We start from the raw sequence: 16,374 nt of genomic DNA on the forward strand, positions 1-16,374 counted from the left end.
TGATGAGTTTTCTGAATGGGCTGTGTCTTGCGGGACAAAATGCATACAATAGTTTTCGTTTTTTCACTTGGTAACAGGGTAGGAACTGAAGCTAGAGCCAGATCGGTGCCTAGTGCTATCAGTTCTAGGAGTAGTTTTTGTGTAAATGGTAATTTTCTTTTGTTACGGATGAAATCATTTTAGCTACAAATTGCAGGCCAAATTGTAACTTGCTGATTGTCGATTACTAGTTTAAGTAGGTGAGAATCTCACAATCTTTCGGGTTACTTTTTTTTTTTTATAATTTTGATATTAAATGAAGGGCTAAATATTTCAAAGGGTACTAAATCATGATTTAAGGTCTTTTTTAGTCCTTAATTTTTGTAAAATTTCAATTTCACCCCTAATAAGATAGGCAATTTTAATTAGGCCCTTCATTAAGGTCTACTTTAAGGGTGTCTAATATGTTTTAAACTTTTAATTTTGTGTCTAATTAGCTTGATAATGTCTAATAGATCATATCTTATGTGGATATATTCGATACTATCATATTACAATAATAGAGATATGCACCTATGATAGTTATGATTCAATTATCCACTTAGTTTTACGAATCAACAACATGAAAGAAGAGGTGAATTTGAATTTGAACTTGAAACAAAAGCTTGGCAAAAAAAAAAAAAAAAAAAAAAAAAAAAAAAAAAAAAAAAGCTTGGCAAAAAAAAAAAAAAAAACTCCAGCATCAGTTGGACCAAATGAATAAAAAAACGCCGCAAGAAATCTGATAGTGCAGTCCAATCCCACACCGTAGAGCTATTCTTTAAATTCTCTTTGGAAAGAAATCCGATCTCTAGATGATGTGTAGAGGGGCTCTCTCATTTCGCTTGCTGGGGCTAAGTAATGAATCAGTTTCAAGTCATCAAGAGTAATAGAAAGTAGAAACTGAATTTATAAGATTGAAACAGGAAAGGACTTCAAATGACTTACCTCAGGTTCAACAGGCTTGGAATCCTCAGCTTTGACGTTCTCTTCACCTGATGTAGTTCATAAATTAGTAGATGTGCAGCAACAGATGAAATTTTTATCAGATAGAGACAGTACGAGAAATTCTCAAATGCAGCATTTTTTTTTCCAATACCCGTGCAAGTGACCCGGGTGTAGTGACCCGGGTGTAGATTACGTGCACCTTGACTATTCTCATGAGATAATCATCTAACCCTACTATATTTAGTTGCCAAGATAACTACATGTTCTTTCAATATCCTGGGTAGATTTTTTTTGCACCTTGACTATTCTCATGAGATAATCATCTAACCCTACTATATTTAGTTGCCAAGATAACTACATGTTCTTTCAATATCCATGGGTAGATTTTTTTTGCACCTTGACTATTCTCATGAGATAATCATCTAACCCTATTAGTTGCCAAGATAATTGGTATGATCTTAAATTCTAGGTCGATTGACAGCTTGACCCATTCTCTGGTTGTTAACGACTAGGCCAACCAATAATGGTTAAATTCAGCATTTAAGTGTTATATGAGAATCAACGAAAAACTGTGGATGGCAGATCCTGAACAATATGCTATGTATATGGACAAACAATGAGACATTATTCTAGAATCAATTATGACATATACCGCCGTCTTCAGGCAAATCTGAGGTCCAGAGGGTGAGGTTGTCTCTCAACAGTTGCATGATTAGAGTGCTGTCCTTGTATGATTCCTCACTCAAGGTATCCAACTCTGCAATTGCCTCATCAAAAGCTTGTTTAGCTAAATGGCAAGCTCTGCAAGAAGAATCTCATTACATTACTTGGGTAAAGGTTTTCATCCTAATACGATAACTGAAAGCTAGGCTTAATAATACCTCTCAGGAGAATTCATAATCTCGTAGTAGAAGACAGAAAAATTGAGAGCAAGGCCAAGCCGGATGGGGTGGGTTGATGGGAGTTCAGTATTCGCAGTACTTGAGGCAGCCTGTTACAAAAATGGCAATAGAGCACCTCAAATAATTGCAGAGGAGGCAATGTTTTAATCTAGAAAAAGCAAACAGTTAATGTTTTGTATTTCTAATGTGAGCTTGAATGTTATAGAGAAAATAAATGCCTCATATCCCTTCAATGACTGATCAGCAGCTTCTTTTCTATCTTGATCTGTCTTGAACTCAGCAAGATAGCGAAAGTAGTCACCTTTCCTGAAATCATGCATGCTATGACATGTAACTATGTACACATTACATATACTATTACAGAAAAGGATGGACAAGATAATAGAAACATCAAGCAGTATTCACCATCAACCTATCTATGGCCTATCTCACAGATTTTAAGAATGAATAAAAACATATATCCCCAACATTAGGGTGTGTAAAGTCTCCTCGTGGTGTACAGGGTATGATCAAAAGCCACTGATATCCCAAAAAGAAATACAGGACAACAGAAATCCATTAGTATTAAATCTGTATCAGTTGGATTCGGAGTATAACAAGCCGTTTTTTTGTTTCTTTCTAGGTTCCAAACATATAAATTACTCACCCAATGAAGAAAAATATGCTGAGGATCAAATTTGAAATTAATAGTAACGAAACAACTCACATCTTGTAGTAGAAGACAGTGGCTTCTGCAGAGGACGAATGGGGGATTAGATGCTTGTCTATGATAGAGAGAATATCACCACAAATCTTTGAAAGTTCCTCCTCTACTTTCTGGCGGTAACCCTTTATCAATTTTACAATGCTTTCATTTCCCTTGGACTCCTCTTTCTGCTCAATTGAAGACATGATGCGCCAAGAGGCTCGTCGTGCACCTATGACATTTTTGTACCCGACAGAAAGAAGGTTCCTCTCCTCCACAGTTAGTTCGAGATCAAGCTTTGCAATATTCTTCATACACTCAACCATTTCTGCATCATTGGATGAATGAATCAACTCCATAAAGAAAAAAAATTCCACCTCACAGATATGAAACATCCTCAAATTACTCAAAGAAATCAACGAGGCATCAGATAAATATTGCGCATCTAACACAGCGATCATGCAGAAGATCCAATAATTGATAACTTTTCTCAAACACAAAAGCGAAGCAAGAGGTCGAAATCAATTATCATTTCAACAACAAAAATTCGGTATCAGAAGCAATGCCGAACGCTAAGATAATCGTACAGGAAACAAAGAACCTAGAAACCAACATCAACAATTTCCCGTCCACATTTACGAACACAAATCACAATCCAGAATAAAACAACAGATCATTCCCTACATATTCATCAAATCGCACCTTAAAAGAAAAAAAGAACACAACACAACACGGAAAAACAAACAGAATAAAAAATCGGAAAGAACACAAAACAAATTAGAAAAACAATGCAGGAGAAGTAGAAAAGCGAATAGCGACCATACCGTCATAGCGCTCGGCCTGCTCGGCGAGCTTGGCCAAGTAGACCTGTGTCTCTCTCTCCTTCTCGGACGAAGACATGGTTTCAGAAAGCTGCAAAAATGGAGCAGAAATGCGAAAAAGACAGAGACAACCAGAGGAAAAGGAAAGAAGAATAAGCGAATATAGAAAGCAAGAGGGAATGGGCAGAAACTAAACTGAATCTGAACCGTTGGATTCGTTTGGGAGTGGTGGTTTGGTTGATGCGCGAAAATTGTGGTTTGCCCTTCAAATTTTTATTTATATTTTCTTTCTTCTTTTCCATAATTTTATTTTATTTATTATAAATAATGTAATTTAAATAAATAAAACAATTTAAAAAAAAAAAAAAAAAAAAAAAAGTCAAAAATAGGTTAGCTTGGCTCGTGTCCAAAATAGGTCAGCTTGGCTCGTGTCCACGAGTGACTTGATGAAATCCGCTCGTGATTGCAATTTAAGGTAAATTATGTACCACCTACGCAACGTATCCAACGTGGCACAACACGTGATAACAAAAATTCGATAGTTAAGTGCTAAAAACTCGTATACCAAGTACGACAAGTGAGCTAAGCCAATTTGTACTTACGTCGCCTACGGCCAAGCGACGTATGCTCGAGCTTCTAGCCTCGGTAGAGAGAGATTTTCGAAAGAGAGATTTTTGAAATAGACGTTCTATAAGCAAGCAAGAGAGAAATAACAACTGCTTACAATATATAACTTTGGGCATGGAGAAGTTGACAACTAGTCTATCCTCCTATAGTACATTCTGAGACATTTCATGTCTGACAGGCATAAACATGATATTTCTGAAACGTCATACTTCCTAGAAATGCAAAAGTAAAACACTAGAATATGAAAAGACATAAAGGGTTGGGCTTGTCATGAGCATGCGGCCATGGGCAACACGCCTTGGACGAGCATGACCGTGACACTTGACTCGCGTATGTGGTTCACCCGTTAGGTCTGGAATTTATGTATAGTCTCCATTCTTTTCCCACTGTGTCGACCTACCTCCCCGACCCACTCTCTCGACCTTTTTCATATGTTTTCCTTCAATCTCGGTTGTCACTGTTGTCGAGGAACACTATTGACAATTTTGTCGTCTATTTATCTTTCATTTATATATATATATATATATTTTTATAGAAAAAATTAAAATTTTAATATTTGAATTATTTAAAAAGGGAAAATAAAATAAAAACTGTTGTGAATCAATGGGTTGACATAGCTTTCCTTGAAAGGAATGTATTCATTAAAACAAGATATCATTTTTTTTCTTAATCTTGTTTGTCACGCGTAATGATGACAGCCGTGGTCATTTTAACATTAAAAAATATTAAATATTAAATATTTATATTTTAAATTTATCATTATTTTTAAAAAAACATAATTATAGTTATTTTATCTATTTAATTAATTTTAAGACTGATGAGAAGTATATGAACTAAAATTAAATATTTAAAAGATGTAAATTTAAATAAAATAAAATTTAAAATATTCAATTTTAGAATATTTTTAAATTTATTATATAAGTTAATTATTTTTATTTGTAATAACACTAAATAAAACATTTAACTTTTTATTTATTTATTAAAAATTTAACCTTTTTTATTTTTAAAAACAGTTATTAACTTTTTTTTTTAAAAAAAATTATTACAATTTAATTATCTTAATTTTCACGTAAATGGTAAAACGGTGGGTTATGGTATGGGACAAGTTTGACCGACGGCGTCAACTCTCCGGCGACCAAAAGTCTCGCAATTATGGTGTAAGAACAGGTGATAACCGGAATCTTCTTGCAAGATTCCTCACACCTTTCGATTATTTAAAGCTCTTCACTAATGGCTGTTTCTCATCATCCGCTCCAACTGAATTCGAATTTGAAGGAGCCGCTCTGTCGTCGACAATGGACAGGTTCTAGCACTTCCAAAGTTTTGTCAAAATTTGAACTCCGATCCTTTTCAGCTTCGTTCTTCTGCAGGTACTTATTGATCAGTTTTCTTAAACCATATCTAATTTCGTTATGGAGTATGATTTTTGAGTTCGCTTCTTGAGTGATTAGTTAAGTGCTCGAGAGCTTGGTTTCAAGTGGAGGAGATTGTTTTTTTGTACCGATTTGAACTGCTTTGCAAGGATGAGGTTTACTTGCAGTTTTTACTGACTTTTTCCGGTCATGTTGATCTGTTTTCCACCTACTTTCATTGATTTTCACAATTTATATCGTCATTTTTGGTAAGGAGTTTGCTAAAATCTTCTTACCGATTTGATTTCTGGTGTTTTGGTTCAGTTCAGTTCAGTTCAGATATCGGTTGTGATGAGACCCCTTGAATTTCTCTGCCTGGGAATATTATGGATTCTAGCGACACAGCAACAAGTCAAATCACATGGAAGCCATCCTTTCTCGAAAATTGCTATTCATAAATCTACATTCGCTCTTAATGAAAATGCTGATGTTAAAGCCTCTCCATCTGTTCTTGGATTGAAGGTAAGCTTCAATGCCCTATGTTTTGGTCTAATTCAGTGCTGATCGTGTTTTTAACTCTATAGAAATGCCAATCTTGGAAGCTAATATGTATTTGTTTTAGAACTTGTTTTTGATTGAGAAAGTCTGTTTTCTGTTGCAGGGCGAGAATGCAGAATGGGTAACATTGAAGTATAGTTCTCCAAACCCGTCCTCTGATGATTGGATTGGAGTATTTTCTCCAGCCAATTTCAGGTTATCTGCATTGGTTTCAATTTTGAGTTTCTTCAAAGCATTTTTGTGTTTATTTCATGCTAGTATGATTGTTTCATTGATTGAGTGCAAAATTTTGTTATTCTATTTCAGTTCTTCTTCCTGCCCTATGGATAGTCCAAGAGTATATCCACCATTGTTGTGTTCTGCACCTATCAAGGTTCATTCCACTTGATTTTTAAGTTGTTTCATGAATTTCGTCTATATTTAGCCTCTCTCTGCAGCGTAGAGAGTTCATTAGCCAACTAATTATATGAAGTTTATTGCAGTTTCTGTATGCCAATTACACAAATCCCAAGTACAAAACTACTGGACGAGGGCTTTTGAAACTTCAGCTGATAAACCAGAGATCCGACTTCTCGTTCGCATTATTTTCTGGCGGTTTAGCGAAAGTATGCTGTTTTTTTTTTTGGTTTCATTCACTTCATGGATTCAAAATATCTATGGACAATAAATTTGATACCAACAAACATTTTTGTTTTAAAACATTCCTGTGTTGTTTGATCTTATCCATTCATTTTCTGCTTCACTGCTTTTAGGATTGTGTTCTGAACTCTTGCACTATCATGCAAATGTAAGCTCACAAGCCAGAACCTACAGTGAATAATACTTGCCATTATCAATGAGGACCCAACTATTATGACCTCTTTACTTCTGGGATTTGTTTTCTTGCCTTTTCCCCTCTCCTTGGAATTGAGCCTCCCAAGTGAATAATACCTATCACATCATTGTGATGATAGATGTTTATGTGTTATGGACATCTAGGGTTAGTATTTAAAATTATTTAAGTTGGCCATGGCATATTCTTGTATCTTTTAGAATCAACCTTCCTATCAAGTTGATTTAGTTGTCGTATCGGTGTGCATAGACCCGATAGTTTGTCTCATGCACCGAAGAATGTTATCATATCAACATACAATCATCTGTGTTAGCTAATTTCACTTGCTTTCTTCTTTATAAATATTCATAATTGAACTTAACCTTGGCAAACGTTTTGGTGAGTTTGTTTGCATACATTTTATCTTATTCATTCCCTTTTCATATTTAGCCGAAGGTGGTGGCAATATCTAACCGAGTAACTTTTGCAAATCCTGATGCACCACTTTACCCACGCTTGGCACAAGGAAAAGATTGGAATGAAGTAAGTATAAGCTAGCAATTGCGTTCCCATAACTGGTTTTCCTAGGTTATTTTTGGTGAATAGATAAATTTTCAACACAACCAAGCATTAGTTGAGTGGATAATCGCTCCTGCTTTTGATTTGTTAGTTAAATCTATATGAAGATGATATGGTTTAACCATTGATACTCAGATGACTGTAACATGGACAAGTGGATACGGAATTGATGAGGCTGAACCTTTGGTTGAGTGGAGCCAAAATGGAAAAGACCTTATGCGATCCCCAGCGGGCACACTGACTTTTGATCGTAACAGCATGTGTGGTATGTAAATTCCTTAAATATAGATCTGCTACAGCTATTTATAAGAGATATGCTACATTTCCCTGCCAAACAGTAGTTTAGTAGCTGCTGCTCAATTCCTATTGTCGTATTATTTTCTGATCTCATGTTTTTTAAAGGTATTTCATCTCATAGATTATCTTTTTAGGTGCACCTGCAAGGACAGTGGGATGGCGAGACCCTGGATTTATACACACCAGTTTTCTCAAGGAATTGTGGCCCAACAATGAGTAAGCTATATGAATCCCAAATTTTTGTTCATAGCTATATGTAGATCATCCCGTTAAACAGCTCCAAATGTAATAGGATATTTAAGATTATTTATACCGTTGATATGCATCTGAACGTTACGCTGTTAGGATCCCAATTATAAGAAAGCAACCCAAAAACTATATTGCAATATCAAAAAGAAATTACAATATAACAATAGCCTTTTGAGAGGGTGGCTATTCAGACTTCTGACTGCTAATATCTTTTTTACTCTTTACTGTAGGTATACATACAAATTGGGACATAGATTAACCAATGGCTCATATATTTGGAGCTCGACATATAAGTTCAGAGCCCCGCCTTATCCTGGTCAAAATTCGTTACAAAGAGTTGTTATTTTTGGTGACATGGGAAAGGTTTGGACCTTTTGCTGGATTCTTACATTTACAAATCCATGAACCATAATTATGATATGAACTCACTGAGATGAAGAACTTTTTTTGGTAATTTCTTAGCATACAAACGATCAAGTAAATGTTTCCTAAATTATGGTATGGACATAGCTACAGAATGGCATGTAGCTTTTCTGAAAGGAAGACACAATCATGTGAAGAACATTTACACACACTCACACAGTTAGACATAGAAGTTTGACTCCTCAACTATTTGATTTAATTAAAATCATAAAAAAGTTATTTATGAAGAAAAAAAGCTATCTACGAATTTCTGAATGCTGCAACATCTTACAGCAAAGGTTCATAGTTAAATTCAAATTAAGTATGTTCAATAGTTCATTCATTTATATGATTAAAAAACAAGCTCAACCAAAATGTTTTATAGCAACGATAATTATATTTGCACATCCAAAAGTTGCTTTTCTGGCAAACATAATTGTTTCATTTAGCTCATGACCATTGACCATATAAAGACTTTGGAACTTACCTTTATGTAATATACTGCACAGGATGAAGCTGATGGCTCTAATGAATTCAACGATTTCCAGCATGGCTCTCTCAATACTACTAGAACGCTTATACAAGATTTGAAAAATATTGATATCGTTTTCCACATTGGAGATATATGTTATGCGAACGGATATCTTTCTCAGTGGGATCAGTTTACTGCACAAATTGGGCCAATTGCATCAACAGTGCCTTACATGATTGCTAGGTACTTCCAGACATCCTCCCTTAAATGGCTTACACATTGTCTGGAAGTTAGCTTTTCTTGTTTGTTTTATCAACTGATCACATGTTGTTTTAGTGGTAACCATGAGCGTGACTGGCCAGGGAGTGGATCCTTCTATGACACCATGGATTCAGGGGGAGAATGTGGTGTAGTGGCTCAAAATTTGTTTTATGTCCCTGCTGAGAATCGGGAAAAGTTTTGGTAATGAAGCTTGTTTTGATAACTTCCGACTAGATTTAATTTGATTTCACTGATATTTTAGTGTTGCTTGTAGAGCTGCTCTTTTAATAAGCCTGTTCACACCGTAGAACAATATTCTCTGAGACCTTATCTCCTAACATTTGATTATGTAAAGCAAAAAATATAATTATGGCTTTATGAAGACATATTTGTTCCAGATTTTCATTGTTCTCTAGATTTTAATGAAAAATTCCTCAGTTGAACATATATACCTATTACATCAGGTATGTCTCAGACTATGGTATGTTTCGCTTCTGCGTTGCCAACACAGAGCTCGACTGGAGAGAGGGAACAGAACAATATAAGTTCATTGAGCACTGTCTAGCTTCTGTTGATAGGCAAAAGCAGCCATGGCTAATTTTTCTGGCACATCGTGTGTTGGGTTACTCTTCTTGCACATTTTATGCTGAGCAAGGGTCATCTTCAGAACCAATGGGCCGTGAGAGCCTTCAAAGTCTCTGGCAGAAATATAAGGTTGATCTTGCTATATATGGCCATGTGCATAGTTACGAGAGAACATGTCCCATCTACCAGGTATTCTTTAATTTTGTCGCAATAAGTTCTTTTTCCCCATGTTTGCCTTTGTTTAACTATGAAATATACATGTATTACTTTTAATTTTTGCGAAAATTTGATAATAGTGTTCATGTGACCATATAGATCTTAGTTATAAATTCCAGACTATATAGTAAGTACAATCATCACCATGCAATAAGCTAATGCATTGCCTTCCATTTCTTGCACAGAATATTTGTACCAATGATGAGAAACACTACTATAAGGGCGCCTTGAATGGAACAATTCATGTCGTTGCTGGTGGTGGAGGGGCAAGCCTTTCACCATTTATCACACTCCAAACAAAATGGAGTATTTACAGAGATTATGATTATGGATTTGTCAAGCTTACTGCATTTGACCATTCAAACCTTTTGTTTGAGTACAAGAAGAGTAGTGATGGAAGGGTTTATGATTCTTTCAGACTATCAAGGGATTATAGGGACATTTTAGCCTGTGCAGTTGATAGTTGCCCCAGCACGACACTGGCTTCGTAACATGGTGTTCGACCATGCAACGAATGGTACAAGATCTCCCTGCTTATTGTTTGGTGCATTAGGCTGTATCGCCATCTACATATTACCGATATTAAGCCTTTTTAGCAGGTTTCGTCTAACCGAACGAACCGATGCTTTCATGTATGCATAAAATCATATGCAAGACACACAGCAACTATTTATTATCGGATGAAATGCCATTTTTCTGTCTTTGTTTCTGCCATGAAAGCTCTATCCATTGATATTTCAGATATCTTGTTTTGAATGATTGACTTCTTACTGAATGGAGTGGAGAAAGTTGAGTGATGGTATTGATTTTTAGGAGATGTTTGTAATGGTTTAATAAATTCGGGTGTGCTAAATCTAAAGTTGGAAAACTCGAGTTTACCCAACATATTTTGCTGGGTACTTGATGAATTCTAAATTGCATGTCAAATTGAGCATAACTCAACGATGAATATATATATGAATATTCATTTTGCAGAGAGGTACAAACAGGTACATACTGCAGCTCAATTACAATGGGAAGATTTTCTTGTACCTAAAATAGAATAGAAAAGAGATAAACACAAGGCCACAGGCAATCAAGGTCAAGTAAACTATCCACTGGAAAGAAGTCGGATGCTCGAAGACATCGTCGGAAAAATTCATGCCGAAAACTGCAGTTAACGCCGCAAACATCGTAGCCAAGAACGTAGCTGCAGTGAAAAGCACCTGGAACTGTATCAGCTGGTTCTGAACGTTGCCCTGTTAATCCACAAAGAAAGAAGCTTCCCATTGCATTCATTCTTGCATTTCCATGTGATTAACTAACCATAAAGCATCTTAGAAATCACAGAATTACCAGTTTAATGTTGATCAGATCTTCTGTGTCATCTATAGATTCTTTGAGCTGCATAATTCATCAAAAACGTTTCAATTTCAGCACGTTTGAATGTCGTTTTCTAAGCGCTCTCACCGATACGCTGCTATACGAGAACCTAAAGAAGTGTAAATATTTCATACCGATAACAATTTACTGAGCATGTCATCAATAACCACGAAGTACGCCTCGAGCAGCATCTCCAATTGTTCGACGTTATCACCACCGTTTGATGAACTCATGAAGCTGCTCGAGTTTACAATACTGCTAAAAGCCCTTTGTAATTTAAAAGATCCATTGGTCGAACCCACTGGTGAAACAGGAGCAGATTTTGGTTTCCCGAAGAAACTAGTTTCGAGATACAAGTTACTTCGGATGTTCGCCTCCAATCTTTGTTTCTTTTCTGTCAGAAACATCTCTGCCATATCCCCATCATCGTCCATCAGATGCTCGACTTCATCACGTACCTGATATTTGACACGAAACGATAATATATAATGTAACGACGCGAAAAAAACGTAGTTGCAAAAGATTACAATGTTCCGGGATACTTACCTTTTGCACTTGTTGAGTCAAGGACAGAAGGTTGCCTTTAAATCTTCGAACTCTTTCGAGATTAAGCGTGTTTATTGAAGACGCTAAAGCATCCAGTAGAGGGTATATCTCGATTTCCATCCCCTTCATCTGTCGAGCCGAAGAAGATAAGCAGTTCAAAGACCAGCTAACACAACAGTAAGAATTGTTTAGAATATGGATTCCTAACTTAGAAGTACATAACAGTAGCTCTAAGTCTGCATAAACCAGTAATGGCTGTTGCCAGAGCTTATGGTGATTCGTGTTTATTTAGTATCGGACCATCCATAACAGTCATATCCATTTTACTAAGCTATCCAGTAATTCCTTTTGATTATTGCCTTGTTTAGTAGATTTGCATATAGGTGTTTTCTTTTACGGATTGTCGTTCCAAGTCTTGCTCCCATCGGACTTCATCGACACCATTCTCAGCCATTTTTGCTTTTTTTAATGACCAAAGGAAATACCAAAGGACCTTGGTTCGACCTCCTAATGAGAATTAAGGTCTTTGCGCGGGTGTCTCATCCCCAAGACTTGCTTGCTCCGTATGGAGTGCCCCGTGGTTCCTTGAGTGCCAGCCGCGGAGAGTAATGCCATTAACTAGGGGGCTATTGGCCACTAACCACCCGCTCACTGGTCGCTCGGACTCCACGTTTCAAGTTTGTTATCCTGCTGGCGTAACAATGGGCTGTCCAAAGGAGTGAGTGAAGATTTAGGTCCTCTATATGCTCTTAGATGAAAGGAGTATTCACTCTCATATTTAAAACCTAAAACTCGGTTCCTTTCCTCGATATACACGGGTTGGGTTGGAAAAATCTTTTGAACCAATTCAAAATTTAAAATTGGTTCGGTTGGTGACCCAAACAACCCGAATAGAGTTCACAGCCCAACCCAGCCCAACCCAACCCAACCCAACCCAACCCAACCCAACCCAACCCAACCCAACCCAACCCTCTATTTTCAGGTTAGATTAACAACTAAAATCTTGTAAAATTCAAATATCAAACATGCACAAGTCACACATCACTAACATCAATTACAAACGTTAGACTTAATCTTTTTACAAGTAGGATACGGGAGGGTTGGTTGGGTTGACCCAACCAAAAAATGTCAACCCATAAACCGAACTTGAATTTTGAACCCAACCCAAACAAAAAAAAAACGAACTCAATCCAACTTTTATGGTTTCGGTTGGGTAGTCCAGATTGGTCGGATTACGGGGTCAGAGCAATACCAAAAATATACCACATTGAATATTTAGCTGATATCAATGTACACATGCAATGGTAGCAGCGAGAGAGATACCTGAGTGTCAAGAAATGAACAAGTAAGTTCCAGCGCCAGCTCCAGTGCCCTAAATTCAAAGGGCAAATCATCTGTACAAATTGGGAAGTATCATCATAAGCAGCTACAACTACGACACTCTTTTTTCATTCTTTCAACAGAGCATTTGGTGGCGGTTCAACACACAAAAACAATACAAGCTCTGGTTTACTAAGCAGCTAAAAAAGGTTAGTAGAAGTGTAATAAATTCACCATGATTAGTCCTTCTTGGAGGTAAGTGTGAGATCTCACATCGGTTGGAGAGGGGAACGAAACATTCTTTATAGTGGTGTGGAAATCTCTCTCTAATAGACGCGTTTTAAAACCGTGAGGCTGACGAAAGCTGACAATATTCGCTAGTGGTGAGCTTGGGCTATTACAAATGGTATCAGAGCTAGACACCAAGCGGTGTGCCAGCGAGGACGCTGACCCCCAAGGGGGGTGGATCGTGAGATCCCACATCGGTTGGAGAGGGGAGCGAAACATTCCTGATAAGGGTGTGGAAACCTCTCCCTAACATACACGTTTTAAAACTGTAACGGCCAGGCCCACCATTAGCCGATATTGGCTTCTTTGGGCTTTCCCTTTCGGGCTTCCCCTCAAAGTTTTTAAAACGCGTCTCCTAGGGAAAGGGGAATGGTTTCCACACCCTTATAAATGGTGTTTTGTTCTCCTCCCCAACCAAGGTGGGATTCTCACAAAAACCGTGAGGCTGACAACAATAAGTAGTGGGCCAAAGCAGACAGTATCTGCTAGCAGTGGGCTTGGACTGTTACAAGAACTAAGCTTCATTGAGAAAGATGAAAGAATATACAAGGGCATACAAAAAACAAGCCAACAAACAAAGTCGCAACACTAACTACAAGAATGGACTCCAATCCAAAAGAACGAGACCAAGTTGGCAATGACGGTTTGCCCGACACCCATTAGTTTGTTCTTACTAGGAAAGTAGGAACATTTTTTCATTCTTCTAACCTACATTCCTTACAAATACCGTCTCTTTTTATTCCTTCATTAAAGGGAAAAGGTATTAGGATCACACAACAACACACAGTCAATGATGAAGAGAAAATACAAGTAGAAATATTAGCAAAAGGTTTATATTGACGACACTATAAGAGAAAATATAGAGAAGGCAGAGAAGTAACAACCTCTAACAATATATATATAATTCAGTTTACTATATATAGATTTACCAGATATAACCATCTACCATATGTAGCTTTATCTACCATATATATATAGCTGTATAATATATATATATATATATATATATATATTATACAACTATATATATATGATTATATAGACTTATAAGATATAAACATCTACCATATATAGCTTTATTTACCGTATATAGCTGTATCTAAGAATATATATATATATATATCTGTGTGTGTGTGATTATATAGACTTACCAGATATAACATCTACCATATATAACTTCATATATATATATATATATATATATGATTCAGTCTACTATATATAAGTTTACCAAATATAACCCTCTATCCCCATATAGTTTTAGCTTTATCTAAGAATATATATATATATATATATATATATATATATATATATATATATATATATATATATATATATATATATATATATATATATATTTATCAGATATAACCATAGCTTTATCCCTTTTACTAAACTTACCATATATAGCTTTGGTACGTACAAGAGAGCGTTCATAACCCAACAAGAGGGCCTAACGGGGATTTTTGAAGTCTATGAACTATAAACCATTTTTAATGAGTAGTAACTTTTATTCATTTTTGTTAAAAAAAAATATATTGTTTTGGAATAACAGAGTATTGGGGCCGACACCTTGCCATTGTGTGTCGAGGATGTATTTTTGGTAACATTGTGCTAATAGCCAAAGTCCACTAATCTTCTAGAGGCATCACTCACTCCTAAGCCAAAAACAAAAAAAGGGTCTCATGTTATTAAGTTTTCGAACCGAACGATCGAACCTACGACCAGCTCGCCTCTCGGGGAGTAAACCATATACTTGTTATTTCAAACACTATAACCAAACTATCCTATAAATGAGATGCTTGATAACCAAATCACAAAGTATTGCTGTAAAACATAATTCTTTACCTGATTGATCTTTACTTGCATGGAGACGCTTGCACAGCTCTGCCTTGTACTGAGCAGCACATCCATCTAAGGAGTTCATCAGAATCACCTCATCAGCTGTGATTATACACCGAATTTGCTCGAGACTGACAACGATCGCCTTCTCCCTCCCGAGAATTGTGGACGGGCAAAGGAAGAGCGGATCCAAAAGTCGCATATCTCTTGAAGGTAAAGAACAATGCCTCATTATAGTAGCCTTCTCAAGCTCCAAAACCTCTGAGTTCCCTTCCTGATCAATCTTTATCCAAGAACGATTCCCATGGCCTCTCTTCTTTACCCCAATATTGTTCATATCCTTCTGCATCAAGAACTCAGCAATGATTCAAAAATGTGGATTTGGAATAGTAAACAACGATCCTCGTGAAGCGTCCATCGGATATCGATAGCGAAGGGTCGAAAAGTTAAGTAGCTAATGCCTCAAATTGCTGGAAACTTTGAAAATAAACTTAAGGAATCATGAAAGTGTTCTTGAAAAGCCAAGATTCCTACAGGAAAAGGGTGAATTACATCACTAACATTGAGATTAATAACATAAAAGTTAGGGAAATACAAGATTGAGCATGAACAATTAAGATTATGATAAACAAACTCAACCAAATGGACGGTATTAGAAAGAGTGAGGCTAGGTCTAAATTATTCTGAAAACCCACAAAGAAAGGAACAAAATAGAGCTCATCCATTCGACAAGAAGAATCGAGTTAAAGAAGCTCATCCTGGGAAACTACGAACATGATCTTCAGCTAAACGGTGGAATGAAACAAAACCCAGATAAAAGCAGCGGAAAAGGAAGGGAACTGACCTGTTTTTGGCATAATTATGAGAATGAAAACGCTTGAATCGGCATAACAAAGAGACCCAGATGCAGAAATGGAAGAACAACAAGAAATTTCAGATTCAGAAGGTGGGCGATGAGTGGACTGATGTTGAACAGCGGAGACCGATAATGAAAGGTGCTAAAGGATGGCGATTAGGGTGGTTTCGGGACTTAAATTCTGGTTTAATCTACACATAATCCCATAATTTGGTTCTCATTCTTTGCAATGTTTTCGTGTTCCTGTTGAATTGTAAAATTATGGTGTATGAATGTATTGTTCTAATTTACCACCCAAGTGAAAGGTATCAAAAAGAAATTATTGAAATTAGAAGTAAAATCCACGATGAACAAAAAAAAAAAAAAAAAGGCAACAA

At 36.5% G+C, this 16,374-nt stretch overlaps 3 protein-coding genes across 7 annotated transcripts; 1 reads left to right on the forward strand and 2 right to left on the reverse strand.

Moving 5' to 3' along the window:
- Positions 1 to 652: 652 nt before the first annotated feature.
- Positions 653 to 3,556, reverse strand: GRF12 (general regulatory factor 12). Its single transcript, XM_023680971.2, has 7 exons — positions 3,378 to 3,556; positions 2,575 to 2,881; positions 2,087 to 2,174; positions 1,848 to 1,957; positions 1,619 to 1,767; positions 967 to 1,013; positions 653 to 872 (listed from the first exon to the last, which is right to left on the reverse strand). The coding sequence occupies exons 1-7, from the start codon at positions 3,451 to 3,453 to the stop codon at positions 855 to 857; spliced, it is 795 nt and encodes a 264-aa protein (XP_023536739.2). The 5' UTR covers positions 3,454 to 3,556; the 3' UTR covers positions 653 to 854.
- A 1,553-nt stretch (positions 3,557 to 5,109) lies between these two features.
- LOC111798435 (Purple acid phosphatases superfamily protein) lies at positions 5,110 to 10,502 on the forward strand. Of its 4 annotated transcripts, XM_023681578.2 has the most exons (13): positions 5,113 to 5,371; positions 5,683 to 5,875; positions 6,015 to 6,106; positions 6,218 to 6,284; positions 6,394 to 6,516; positions 7,173 to 7,265; positions 7,437 to 7,566; positions 7,733 to 7,814; positions 8,078 to 8,210; positions 8,759 to 8,964; positions 9,058 to 9,183; positions 9,447 to 9,756; positions 9,969 to 10,502. In XM_023681578.2, exons 1-13 carry the CDS (start codon positions 5,232 to 5,234, stop codon positions 10,272 to 10,274), a joined length of 2,001 nt encoding a protein of 666 aa, XP_023537346.2. In that variant the 5' UTR covers positions 5,113 to 5,231; the 3' UTR covers positions 10,275 to 10,502. The 4 variants fall into 4 exon arrangements, with proteins under 4 accessions (XP_086981505.1, XP_023537346.2, XP_086981506.1 ...); XM_087125379.1 differs by having other exon boundaries at positions 5,110 to 5,371; positions 6,015 to 6,284; XM_087125380.1 differs by having other exon boundaries at positions 5,230 to 5,371; positions 5,678 to 5,875; positions 6,015 to 6,284.
- Positions 10,503 to 10,717: 215 nt separating this feature from the next.
- MGT3 (magnesium transporter 3) lies at positions 10,718 to 16,284 on the reverse strand. 2 transcript variants are annotated; one of them, XM_087125382.1, is made up of 7 exons: positions 15,986 to 16,284; positions 15,148 to 15,671; positions 13,015 to 13,085; positions 11,692 to 11,820; positions 11,280 to 11,603; positions 11,119 to 11,166; positions 10,718 to 11,021 (listed from the first exon to the last, which is right to left on the reverse strand). In XM_087125382.1, the coding sequence occupies exons 2-7, from the start codon at positions 15,488 to 15,490 to the stop codon at positions 10,791 to 10,793; spliced, it is 1,146 nt and encodes a 381-aa protein (XP_086981508.1). In that variant the 5' UTR covers positions 15,491 to 15,671; positions 15,986 to 16,284; the 3' UTR covers positions 10,718 to 10,790. The 2 variants fall into 2 exon arrangements, with proteins under 2 accessions (XP_086981508.1, XP_086981509.1); XM_087125383.1 differs by lacking the exons at positions 15,148 to 15,671; positions 15,986 to 16,284 and adding an exon at positions 13,246 to 13,754 and having other exon boundaries at positions 11,692 to 11,857.
- Between the last annotated feature and the right edge of the window lie 90 nt (positions 16,285 to 16,374).

This window comes from Cucurbita pepo, chromosome 7, assembly GCF_057944985.1.
Source record: "Cucurbita pepo subsp. pepo isolate OVF chromosome 7, ASM5794498v1, whole genome shotgun sequence".
Lineage (NCBI taxonomy): Eukaryota > Viridiplantae > Streptophyta > Magnoliopsida > Cucurbitales > Cucurbitaceae > Cucurbita > Cucurbita pepo.

Bases quoted from the DNA above. Each gene is read 5' to 3' on its own strand.
- GRF12 (XM_023680971.2), bottom strand. From the start codon at position 3,453: ATGTCTTCGTCCGAGAAGGAGAGAGAGACACAGGTCTACTTGGCCAAG. The intron at 1,958-2,086 runs GCATTTATTTTC...TTTTTGTAACAG, and splicing joins AGTCATTGAAGGGATATGAG to GCTGCCTCAAGTACTGCGAA. The intron at 1,014-1,618 runs GTATATGTCATA...GAACTACATCAG, and splicing joins AGATTTGCCTGAAGACGGCG to GTGAAGAGAACGTCAAAGCT.
- LOC111798435 (XM_087125379.1), top strand. From the start codon at position 5,232: ATGGCTGTTTCTCATCATCCGCTCCAACTGAATTCGAATTTGAAGGAG. The intron at 6,285-6,393 runs GTTCATTCCACT...AGTTTATTGCAG, and splicing joins TGTGTTCTGCACCTATCAAG to TTTCTGTATGCCAATTACAC. The intron at 7,815-8,077 runs GTAAGCTATATG...TCTTTACTGTAG, and splicing joins GAATTGTGGCCCAACAATGA to GTATACATACAAATTGGGAC.
- MGT3 (XM_087125382.1), bottom strand. From the start codon at position 15,490: ATGCAGAAGGATATGAACAATATTGGGGTAAAGAAGAGAGGCCATGGG. The intron at 13,086-15,147 runs GTAAAGAATTAT...CAATTTGTACAG, and splicing joins TGCAAGTAAAGATCAATCAG to ATGATTTGCCCTTTGAATTT. The intron at 11,022-11,118 runs GTAATTCTGTGA...GTGGATTAACAG, and splicing joins ATCTGATCAACATTAAACTG to GGCAACGTTCAGAACCAGCT.